The sequence below is a fragment of the Pinus tabuliformis genome, chromosome 2_1 (genome assembly GCF_031772625.1).
Source record: "Pinus tabuliformis cultivar Carrire ecotype Pingquan chromosome 2_1, CPIR1, whole genome shotgun sequence".
Classification (NCBI taxonomy): domain Eukaryota; kingdom Viridiplantae; phylum Streptophyta; class Pinopsida; order Pinales; family Pinaceae; genus Pinus; species Pinus tabuliformis.
The window spans coordinates 435,431,008-435,444,189 of record NC_142299.1 but is presented as its reverse complement, the minus strand read 5'-3'; the positions used below and the strand labels follow the sequence as shown (position 1 = coordinate 435,444,189).

General features: G+C 38.5%; 1 protein-coding gene across 1 annotated transcript; it reads right to left on the bottom strand.

Annotated features, from left to right (window-relative positions):
• Positions 1 to 10,485: 10,485 nt before the first annotated feature.
• LOC149200770 (uncharacterized) lies at positions 10,486 to 11,310 on the bottom strand. Its single transcript, XM_089401059.1, has one exon. It carries the CDS (start codon positions 11,308 to 11,310, stop codon positions 10,486 to 10,488), a length of 825 nt encoding a protein of 274 aa, XP_089257185.1.
• Between the last annotated feature and the right edge of the window lie 1,872 nt (positions 11,311 to 13,182).

The following is a 13,182-nucleotide window of genomic DNA, read 5'->3' as shown; positions in this document are numbered from 1 at the left end:
TAAAAACATTCCATGTAGTTGCATACATCACATGCCTCATGTGGTTGGTTCTATACTGCACGCAATAGATTAACAACTTCTCTTATTTTAGTGATATTCAAAAGTAATGAATGTTGTGGCACCTCATTCTCCTTTGCCCAGATTAACTTAGCTCCACATTGTTGCTTCAACCTCCTTAGCGAATTATGCCTCCCAAATTTTGGTCTGGGTTTCTCTACTCGCGGAGATATTGAAGAGAGCAAAGATCACGGAAAATCCAAACTATGATAAGGAAAGATATTTATTATATATAATATATCAAAAGTTGCTCAACATAATCACTCAATCAAGGAAACATTCAGACAAATGAATTGACATTCAAACAACCAATTTCAATTTGATGATATCAACAATTCAACATGCCACCCTTAGGAGGATAGAAAAATTAGAAACTAGGAGCCCAAAATCTAATATTGACACCTTTGATTACAGAATTTTCACTCCTAAATCTATCAAAACTCCATAGATTCTTAAGTTTGTAGATGAAAAATCGAAGATGAAAACCAGAATGCTACTAAAACAAATATTGAATTTCAAATCATGAGAACTAAAACCCTGTATGGTAAGGCCTCATTCATGGAGGTTCGCTCCAAGGATACTAAGTTGACTGAGGACTAGAATCAACCAAAAAAACTTGACAAAATAACAATAAATGATCTTGGATCTAAGAATGATAGCTCGTCCATTGGTCCGTGGTTCGATCCCCATTACAAGTTCTACACCCGGGTCGATTTGGAGGGTGATGCAAACCCTTTGTGGGATGAAAATATCATGATCCCCATTACCAATAAATCATTTTTTATAAATGCAGAGGAAACAAATGCCCTCATTTATTATTTTCCCCATTAGATAGAACTGGGAATAGAGATTCAAGAGTCGACCGTTCAATGTGAGCTATAGAATTTGGGGTCATATTTGATGTCAAGATTTACTCTAGAATCCCTCACAAATATCCTAAGTCTTGACGAGAAGGCAAGGAAATGTGTAAAGATATCAGTGGAGGATAGTTGCTTAATGGATATAATAGTACTATAACCAAGTACTCCATGTATCTGTGGTAGTTGTAGGAAGCATTACATGAGCTTTCTAAAAGCATTCCATGTAGCTGCATATGTCACTTTCCTCATGTGGTTGGTTCTATACTTCATGCAGTAGATTCTTTAAACCTATGGCTACAACATAGAAAGTCCAACTTGCACAATTCCCAATGGACAATGCTTCAATATTGTTTCTCACATGTCACACCACCTCATGGTTTTGATACCAAAACAAGAAAAACAAAGACAACATAGAGAGATAGAATAACTGTGTAACTTAGAGATTTTATTAATTGGAACACACACATATAACACTTAATAGAGTCTCATTTTATGGAAATGGTATCAACATAGAATATAATGATGGTATAGCTACAAATTAATGCTACAAACTAACAACATTAACTAAGTTAATATAGAAGAATGGAGTAGAACAATAAATTTTTCCAATTAACTCTAACATCCTATTATTCCTAATTTTATAGATACATTTTTTAAAAATAATTCTTTAAATTTTGTAGTGAATATGTATTGAATGCTCGCGGTAGCTATCTCAAGTATCTACTTGATACATTAAAATTATTTTCTACCTTATACAAAGAAATATATTTTCTTCTAAAACAACATATATTACAAACTTTCTAATTTATTTAGCATTTATATGCCATTGCATAAAACACATTTTGTTCTCAATTTAAAGGACATAAATTGTGTAGTGAATGCTTGAGAGTGGCTATTTATTTCACACTATCATTAGCCACTCTAATTTTATTATTGTAGCAATTATCTCATTGTCTCTTCTTTCACTTTATTCAAATTGTTTTCAAAGTTATGAAAAAATATCTATTTTCTTATGAAAGCAACATGTATTACGAACCACATTTCTTTTTTGTTTAGCATTTATCTCGCATTGCATAAACCACATTTTTATTATCAATCTAAATTATCTAAACATGTGAAATGGAAATACTATATAGGTAGAATCATATTATTGGTAATATGTTCAATTATTTTGTTTTTTTTTTTTCACTTTCTGGTTCACGGATAACCGGGTCAGTGGGTAGCCGCTACATCCAGGGTTGTTCAACACTGAGTGGACGCACCCGAAGGCATCAACACCCCTCGGCCTATTTACTGACCTAACCCCAAGAGCTTTCGGGATTCGACCCTATGTTCAATTATTTTGTTAATGCTTAAGGTTGTAAATTTACATGAAATCTATTATTAAATCATATTTATTGTTTGTAAATCTAGTTGTAGTAAGTATTTAATTATGAAGATTGAAAAAAATTATAATAATATTCCATTTAATTTATTTCAAAATATAATCTATTTTTTTATTAATATTTTCTTAATTCAGACGTTAAATAATAATGTTTGCACGAAAGCTAAATCATAGTTAATTGAATAATTTATTAATAGTGTCTACTGTGTCTTGGATGGATGGTGATCAGGTGCTCTATTGTTAAGACACTTCTCGATGTGAATTCATCATTTCTCTGTTGTTAAGGCACTCCTTGATGTGAAGTCATCATTTGAATTCCCCACCACGATAAAGGTGATATATTGGACATGATGAAGATGTAGTCCCACCAAGTTTACAATTTTTTTTTATTAATAATGTTGAAAGAGATAAACTTTAAATCCTACCTTTCCATTAATCCATTTTCTTACATAAATAAAAATAAAACCTAACCAAAAAATTCTATAGAAAATCCCATAAATCTAATAATAGTGAATTTACTAGTCTGTTTTCATAACTAAAAGAAAATAAAACCTGGCCAAAAAAATCTATTTTTCTTCTCAAAAATAAATTAAATAAAAACAGAAATACATAAATCAAATAAGATTTATAACGATAAGAAATTAAAATTTCTAGTTATTAAAAAATAAAAAAATAAATTCCTAATAATAAATAATTAAAATATATATATATATATATATATATATATATATATATATATATATATATGAAAATAAATCAATATGAAAATACAACCTAAATCAAATAAATTTACTAATCTATTAATTCATTTTCTCACTTTTATTTATATATATATATGAAAAATCCTCTATAAATCAAATAAGATTTTTTAATAATAATTAATCAATTTGAGGAAAAAAAATCTTTTAGAACATTCAAGTATTTGAAGAAGATTTAAAAGAAGATTAGATTCCGTTGAAAAGGAGCTTGATTTTATTTGATGTTTATGTTGCGATTATGAATTCTAACTCGTTTGTACCGTGCATCAACATAGAAAATTCCATTCCATGTTGATAAATGTTATTTTCAATTTAATTATAGAATTTAGGGATTGTATGGGCTTAACTAGAAAGTTTAACGATGTGTAAATTTGAGTCAATATGAGCCATTGAAGGGCTTAACCAAAAGGTTTAACAAGAATGTTCGAGTATTTCCTTTGTTGGTTATTCAAATAATCCAAAACCATAGTCAAATCAAATTGAGAGGTTTGAAATAATCCAAATAAACTTTGCTAGGTTTATAAATTTATTAATACTATATGTATGTATATATGTAGATACACATTATAGAATTTGGCAATTGGGTGCATTATTAGTATTGGCATGACATTGAATTAATTTCAAAAGTATGTAGACTAAATTACTTCAGAGAATTTGAATCTTGGATCTTTTAATTTATATAATACTTCATCTCATGGCCATCTATGATAATAATTTATGTGAAATTTGTCCCCTATTGAAGGTGCAAGTACAGGCCAAATGTCATGCCAGTGATCAATTTGAATGGAAATTCTAGCCACCTGTCCAGTCACATATCCATATCAATGCACAAAGTACAATATGATAACTCCTCACATGTCATGGGCATTACCGCATTCAGTGGGAAGGCACACTCACTCGGATCTGGATTACAAGGAAATGATGGCCAATTATAATGGCATGGAGTGAGACCTTGAGTTGCGAGCAGGAAGCTACCGTAGAGCATGACAACTTCCATATTGAGATCAACAAAGGTAACACCAATTTTTTTGTTGTTTATCCCTCTCCTTTGTAGGATATGTCAGCCCTACCTTATCACATCGTTAGTTTCGTTGCAACTATCTTTAGATTTGTTGGCCCCTCCTTAGGATTTCTCTCGTTTTCTATAGTTTGGCGTGTATGCATCTCACTGCACCTCTTATTTTTCCTTATCACACTCCTATATCTACATGGACACTATGGGGATCAGGATGGTGTTCTAGCCTCAACCTATTGTTTCGTTTGTCAGCTAGGATCTTCTGTCTCCTTTCCATCTGTCAGACACAATAGGTGGCAGTGTCAAAAACACAAGGTAATTCAGCCTATTTTGGCAGAAAACCTTGCATTCAAAGTTTACTTGCTCCACTAGCAGCCAAACAATGATGGTTTTAGGTTGGTGTCAAGAATTTTGTCACATAGTGTAATTGGCACACCAGCGTCCCATTTTTGCAGCTTAATTATCATCAGTTATTTGACTCATGGCTCTCAGTTATGTAGGGAGGGGCATCGTAGCTAAGGATGCAGTTGTCGAATGCATGGTCATTGCGGTGCTCGTAGTCAAGGTGCTTGTGGTCGGGTTTCTCGCGATCGTGGTCACACTGATTGTCGTTGAGGTGCTCGTGGTTGCAATGCTCATGGCCGAAGATATGCTCGAGGTCGGGATGTTCGTGGCCAAGGATATGGTCAAGGCACATGCAGTATGAGGTCAAGGAAATACTCTTCCTCCTCTTGTTCCTCAAATGACACTTCTAGAAAAGTGCAACCTTGTGCACACTATCTCTATTTCTAGAAAATTAAGTCTTTAATTAGTTGCAAGCTCAATTTTGTTGTTTTGTATGTCAATCGCGAGTTGGCAAAGCCAATAGATTTTGGGAACTTCTTTTTTCTGTCTAATAATAAGATTAAGTTAGGTCTTCACAACCTCATGGCCATTTATTTTTCCTATTGATCTGGTTTCCCTACGAATAGACCAATAAAGATAAAATTACTCTTTTGTAACATTTCTTTGAACTAATGAAAAGTTAAGCTTAGATTTTTTTAATGTAAAATTTGTATTTAATTTTAAATTAAATTATTATTTAACAATTATAATGTTTAATATCTTCAAATTTTCATGTTAAGTTAAAGGGTTTAAATAAAATCTCTAAAACAAATTTTTATAATGGTCAATTCTAATATTATGTAAATATTTATATGGAGTGTCCCACTAAATTTTAATATGCAATTGAACATTTGAGAAATTTCATATTTCGATTGTCTTTTTTAACTAATCTACAATACATTTTAAATATTAATTCATGAAAATAAAAGTTCATATAAGTTCTAAATTTTATATCAATTCTATAATTTGATTAAAAGTCTAATTCACAAAGTAAGAAAAATGGTTAATGTAAATTTCAAAAATTAATTAAAATATTAATTAAAAATAATGTAAATTTCAAAATTTCTTTTTTAATTAAATATAAGAAAAAGTAGATAATATATTTAATTTTTAAAATTGAAAAGAAAGTTGTAAGTTAAATTTTCTATTAATTTCAAAGAAAGGAGTACGTAGAGATGTCATCAAAGTAGGTGGTCTCACTCCGACCGGGTTTGTTGTTGATAAAAAATTTCACCATATGACAAAAATACAAAAGGGCCTTTAAAGGAAAAAACCATAATTGATTAGGCCATAGGCACTAGAACACAGCTAAAACAAAAAATACTCCAAAAAGCATACTAGTCACCAGAAGTAATAGATGAAGGGTTGTCTGGGATAGTTCCAGGAGGTAGTGGAGGGTAGAAGTCACACTGGACGTGCCCTTTGAAGTGCGCCATCTAGGTCTCTATCTTTTCAACTTTCTCTGAGAGCAGATTCTAACCTTTCCACACCACAACTACACGCTCCCTGAGTTGACTTTGGAAGTAGTGAAACCATTCCAAGGTTTCCATCTGCAGCATATGATCTTCTCTCCGAATGTGTTCGGAAACATCCATTCATCTCATTATATTAACAATGAGGTCTCGACAACTTTCCCCAAAGCATTGGTGGTGGACTTGCCCTTCTTGAGCTTCAAACACTCCCAGGTCACTTTTCACTCCACCTCGACGTCCACCACCCTGGCTCCTTTGTTCATGATTGTTCTCCACATCCCCATGGCTCATCCCCTCTTTTCCACCTCTCCTAATGCCTCCCCCCAACCATCCTCCACCTCTACCACCTCGTGACCCGCCGGCACCTCCGCACGAGCTCCCAACCATTTTTCCACCACAAAGAGGCAGAGCCGGAACTAATGCTTGGGTGGGTTATTTATCTGTAGCAAGAGGACTAGAGGAGGAAGCCTTCAGTGACGGGGTCTTCATGGCAGTGGGCCTAGACAAGGAATTGTATTGAGCTTTGCGCTCCAAATTGAACCTCACCAGCCCGCACTCACACCAAATGAAAATTAACTAGAAAACAATCCACTGAATGTTACCATATTCTAAGCTTTCTTCGGAAAAATGGAATCCTCTGGATTTAAGCAGATTATTACCAAATTGGAATAGAAATTTGAAGAGCTTCCACCTGCAGAATTTGACAAACTAAACTTGGTAGAAAGCCCTCCTAGTTTTCCGCTACAGAAAAATAGGGACGCCATGACGGTGGGCCGGATGCCGCTACACAAAGAATGAAGGTCGGTCCAATGACCGCAACCACCCTATCCCACTACTACACCACCAATTAACCATTGGAGCCAAAGCAGGGACTCTCCATACCTGAATACACCAAAAACACCAAAGAACGTAGCTCCTCAAGCAATGAAAGCCTCCCTCTTCCTGCACCTGACACCCTCCCAACACACCGCAACAACTCTATGCCCACAAAAACCAGGTTTACCAACTCACCATTCCTTTCCGACCACTAGCCTATCACCTTCCTCCAGAAGTGAATACAGACATAGATACAAATACCTGGGATTTCCATCGCTCCGTCATATTTCACCCAGCCACCCTCGACAAATTCTCAATAATGCTCGTCACACACTTAACCACCCACTCCACTGTACCACTCCCCACAGCTATTAATGCATAAAAGAAACGAGGCCCATATCCCCCACCTCGAACATTTTTTATTATTCATGTGGTGAGACAACCATGTGTTGTCGACTCCGCACCCCCATCGAGGAAGAGATATCCTTCTCCATGATTCCGTGAAGGTCTTCAATAAAATAATTATGGAATTGGGGTGGCCATGCATGGACGACACCCTAGTCCTGAAACTCACATCCCTAATTAGCAAGTTTGTTTTCTGCTATATTATCTGCTTTAAGAACATGTTATGTTATTATGTAATCAAAGGAGGATAGTCGATGTAAGATGTGCTCCCCGATGGATTCTAGTCGCCATATTTTGATTACTTTTGACAGGGGATATCCATTGATGAGGCATTGGAGCATTAATCTATGAGTCTCCTGTGACCTGAAGCTTTTTTATGCCCATGTCTTTTGCCATCTGGAGGACTCGATTTAGAGCGAGATATTCTACCATGTTATTTGTGGTGTGTCCGTAGGGCATGGAAAAGAATTTTCCTGCTCGACCTCTATCATCACGAATGATGCCCCCACAACCAGCTATCCCCAGGTTCCCCTTGGAGGCCCCATCGAAATTTAGCTTAAAGAAGCCCCATGGAGGGCACATGAATTTTTTCGACAGGGCACCTGGTGGATGCGAAGGGTGCCTAAAGGGGGTGAGAACAGAGTCCTTGTTTAGACCAAGTGTTGACAAAATAGCCACCTCCCATCCCTCTTCCTTCCAAGTCTCCTCAGACCATGGGCTGATTAAAAGTATCTCCTTTAGGTTCTGGAGGGCCTTTTCCCAGGTCTACTCCAGTCTAAACTCTTTTGAGTGAAAAAATACCATGTTTCTACCCTTCTAGATATTCCATAGAACAAATCCTTGGGACAAGCACCACACAAGACTGATTATGGGATTCTTAAATAAGTTCCATCTCCACATGTCCAACGAGTCCCACAGACTTATGGCTAATCTGTCAATAATGATAAAGAATGCAGTATGATATTTACAGATTTCCAGAGATTTAGAGAAGGAGTTTAACAAGTGGTTTGTCATTTCTTCCTCCATGCAGCATAACAGGCATCGAGAGGGGCCAAAAAAATCCATTCTTTCAGATCTTGTCCCATGTGAGGAGTTTTCCATGCCCTATAAGCCATAAGAAAAAGGAGACTTTCGGCCATAGGCGCGAGTACCAAATTTGTTTCCATATGGGATTTGGTTCTAGGTCTTTGACTATGATTTTGAGTGAATACACCTCCTTGAGAGTGAAACCACCTTGTTGCTGATAACCCCATCTAAGCTTGTTAGGTTCCGTATTACTTAGGATAGGGTGCTGACGAAAGATATCTTGAAGGGCCTCACAGTTTAAGGGGGTTTGTGAGGAGGCCAATTTTCAGAGGATTTCCATTTGCACCACTGTGAGCCTGACCCTTAGAAATGCCAAAAGTCACGAACCTTAAGAGCACCATTTCGAGAAGAAAAGGCCTGAAGATCAGCAAGCTCAAGGTTCTAGTTTAAACTTGGAAATTTCATCCATCACTTGGTCTATAAATTAGTTATGGAGCCATTCCGAACTTCCCAAAAACCATGCTTCTGGATAAACTCTTGTTATGACTTTTCTTTGTTCCATATAGATGAGGCTTTCGGGAGGTCACGACTCAGATGTAGGAGGTTTTCCCATCCTTATATACCATACTTAGCTGCCCAAAGTTTCTTCCACAACTTTTGGCCTCCTTGAAGCCATCGCCACCATACCTTAGCACCAAGGACGCATGATAGAATCCTCGGGTCTTTGAGGCCTAGACCTCCCTAGACTTTGGCATTGCAGAGCTTCTCCCAAGCCACCAGGGCCCGTTTACGGCTAGATTGGCTTTCAGACCATAGAAACTAGAGAATTTTTTTAGTTAACTCCTAATACATGTTGTGCGGTGCCGGGAGAGCTGAAAGTTGGTACAAGGGAATGGCTTGAAGGACGATCTTCAGCAAAACTAGTCTCCCGACTGAGTTTAGCATTCGAAAGGCCCAACTGGATAGCTTCTTATCAATTCGGGATACGACTTCCTTCCAGATGGAGGTATTCAAGGAATTGGGGACCACAGGGACGCCGAGGTAGGTGTTGGGTCGCTTCCCTATCCTAAACCCCATATTTCTAGCTAGGTGGGATTACATTTGAGGGTGGATATTGCAGAAGAAGAAATCTGACTTGTCGTTGGATGCCTGTCGAAAAAGGTCGAGGAATTTCCCTAATTTCTTAGATTCCTTCAGGGTTGGCTTATGAAATAACATAGTGTCATCAACAAACTGCTGGTGGGTTGCAGGCAAGGTTGCCTGAGTGATTATAATACCCGAAAGGGCCTGGAACTCACAGCGGCTGTAATAAGACGACTCAACCACTTAGCGGAAATGATGAACAGGAAGGGGAAAATGGAATCACATTGCCTTAGTCCTATAGAGCCTCTGAAGGGATGAGACGGGGTTACAAGAATAGAATAGAAGGGGGTGGAGATCAGGGATCCAATCCACCCGATCCATGTTGTAGAGAAACCAAAAGAATCTAAGATAGAAAATAGAAAATCCAAACTCAACTAATCATATGCCTTTGAGAGGTCAAGTTTGATGATCATACCTGGCACACGAGAAGAAGAGAGGGAATGAACCATTTCATGAGCTGCCAGGATGCCATCCATGATCTATCTGCCTTCCACCGAGCTGGATTGTGTTGGGTGAATAATTACATGAAGAATGGGCTTTAACCGACGGATCAGGATCCCCGAGAGGATTTTGTAGATAACATTACAAAAAGCTATGGGTTGGAATCCACCTTGTTCTAGGGAAGCACTATTTTTATGAGTAAGCGCTAAGAAATTTGCATTCAACCTCGCCTAGAACCATTGAGATCTAAAGGACTAGTCCACTAGTTCTCTGATTTCTTCTCCCAAAAATTTCCATCCTGCTTTGAAAAATTCCAAAGTGAAGCCATCTAGGCTAGGGCCCTTGTTGGGTGGAAGAGCCCACACAACTTCGTAAACCTCGACCAAGGATACTTCTCGCATGAGAGCTTCATTTTCTTCTAGTGTGATTAAGTGCAGAACATGCTTGCAGATATGGGACATGGCTTCTTGTCTATCCACTTCTGATTGACTTAGGAGAGACCAAAAGTGATCTATTAGGACATCAAAAATCTCTCGTGCTACATCAGTCGATGCCCTTTAGGGCCATTGAGAGAAAATATACGATTGTGATGTCGATGTTGCACCAAAGTTTTGTGGAAGAATTTTGTATTACACTTTCCTCCCTTGATCCACTGAACTCGTGACTTTTGCCTCTAGAGGATCTTCTCTTGCTTCCTTCTTTATTCTGTGATGAGATGTCCTTCTTATGTGATGAGGTCTTCATAATGGCCTTCCAGAATGATTTTCTGTTGAAGAGTACTTATTTCCTCCTCCAGACACCTCTTCTCCTTGTGGATGTTGCCAAACTCCATTCTGTTCCATTCTTTCAACTTGCTTTTTATATCTTTGAGCTTGAGCTGGAAGGTTTCCATCATATTCTGGCCCACTACACTAGAGGACTGCCACCAGTCTTCCATTTTGGCTACGAGGTCACAATGATCTAACCAGAAGGATTCAAACCATAATGGTCGGTTCCAGGGTGCCATACATAGGTTAATTTCCAAGCAGATGGGCGAGTGATCTGAAACCATGCAGTGCAGGATTTTTTCGTGGAAGAAGATATCTTGAAGAAGAATATTCTCAGATATTATAAAGCAGTCGATCTTGGAAGAAATGTGAGTTGTGCCCCCCCTCCTATTGTTCCATGTGAAACTTCCATTTATGAAATCCAGGTCCTCCATTCCTAGGTCTTGAATGGTTTCTTTGAAGGTAACTGCCGCCTGATCCAACCTTCTTATTCCTCCTTTTTTCTCACTAAGCTCCTTGATAAGGTTAAAATCTCCTGCCATTATCCAATTTGAATCCACAACAATATACTTCAGTGATTGCAAACGGTTGAGGAAGTTGTATTTTTGTCCCAACACCATGGGTCCATAGACACCCATTAACCAAGTCTTTTCTGTCGATCCTACACATTCAAACTGTCGAAAGAGAGTGTGAGGGATTACTACCCAGTTGTCGAAGGACACAAATCTCGGGTCCCAGAGGATCCGCATGCCTCCTGCATTTCCCCGGGTATCTGGAGACATACGTTCAGTCAATGGCCAACTCTGATTTGCAATGTCCTCTAATTTATCCGTTGTCTCTTTAGTTTCTTGTAGAATTACAATGTTTAGCTTCTCCTTTTGAATTCTACTTCAGAGGTACCTCAACTTCCCTTTTGAGTTGAGGCCCCTTATGTTCCATGAGATCAGCTTCATTGAGGAAAGGAGGGGAGGGAACATTGATAGTACTCCATCAGGACATTTTCCTGTCATGAGTTTACCAATATTTCCCCTACTTCTTGGATTACTTCTCTGGTGGGTCTGCGACCACGCTTACAAGAACCCAATGGGAAATCAAGTCTTTGCTAAGGCCGCTCCTCGTCCCGAGAGACCAGGGCTAATTGATTCTAGGGTTTAGTTGCAGCAACGCAACTTTCCCATTCTTTATAAATTTTTTGGAACTGGTCCAGCTGGTCTTGAGGGATGTTTTTCCTCCCATCATTTGCCCATATCTTGAGGAAGGCGACTAGGGCTCACTCGTTTGAGTGAAGTTGACCTAACTTAACATATTGTTCCAGCACTTGGTGAATTTGGGCTAGGAATTGGAGGATCTCTTTGGTATTAGATTGGGCTTCCAGATATTTTCTTTTTTTTTGGTTGTTTATTCGTAGCTGCTTCCGTCTGTTGATATAGAACCATGTCGGAGCAGGCCTGAGGGGCTAAACCCGAGGTATCTTGGGGTGTTCTAATTTCCGGATAGGGCGATTCTGCAAGAGCTGCAAATCAGTTAGATTGAAAGTTGGGTGCAGGGGTTTGAGGAGCGGGGGGAGAGCGCTTTGCCAACACCAGTTGGGATTTACACGGGTGGATAGAAGAAGCATGCACTCACTTTGTCTGTCCTGAGAGGGGAGGGACCTTGGGCGGCGGAGGACGATGGCGATGGAATTCCTAGAATCCTTCTGAATTAGGGTTAGGGGTATTTGGTTGGCCTATTATAGATAATCCCAGAAGAGATAACCATATTCATGACAAAGACAACATTTGGACGGTACATGCTTATAGTCCAAGGGTTGGGACCATACCTCATCTTGGTATTCTATTTCGACAGATTCAGGGAGGGGCTAAGAGATGTTCATGTATACACATATTTGAGCATACGAAGAGAACCACTTGTTTTTAGTAATTTTAGAAACTTGAACAAAATTTCCAATGGAATTACCTATAAGCTCCAAAATGTCCATCTCCCAGAAGTCCTCAGGAAGAGAGTATAGGCACACCCAAACCAGAGTAGCTAGGAATAATTCCTTGTTTGGGTTGTAGTAGGGCTCCCAGTGCCTCATGAATAGATCAACATTACTCATGAAGTAGGGGCCGTTATCCATGATGCACTTCTGAGCTTCAAGGTCCTCGAATATTGTTGTGCATAACCCATTTTCCCGGAGGCAAAGATCAAAGGGGTCTTTCGAATTCCATTTTAATTGGATCCAGTGGAGAATATTTGTTTGGCCAGATTCCCATGACTTTACATATGATGGCATGGTCCTGCATAAATTGGCGAGATTGTTCGAACCTGTTTTGAGGAATCAACACCTTTGGGTTCTGAGCTGCTTTTGGTAGGAATTGACCCTTCATGCGTGCTTGCCATTGCACCCCTATGAATGACAAATCTGGTATCCCATTCTTCCCTATTCTCGAAGACGTCAATGGTGGCTTAGTTCTCGCAGTTCCAGTGATAATAGATTTGAAGGAGGGAGAAGAGCCCCCCTCCCCTTGGCAGCCCCATCTGAGAGGCAGGCAGAACATGGGAGCAAATGATGGAAATTTCACATAGTACGATGGCAATACAGAGAGGATAGAAGAGAAATCAGGGCTTCAGAAACCCTAGCATCATTAAGAGGCTGTATGATTTTCAAATGC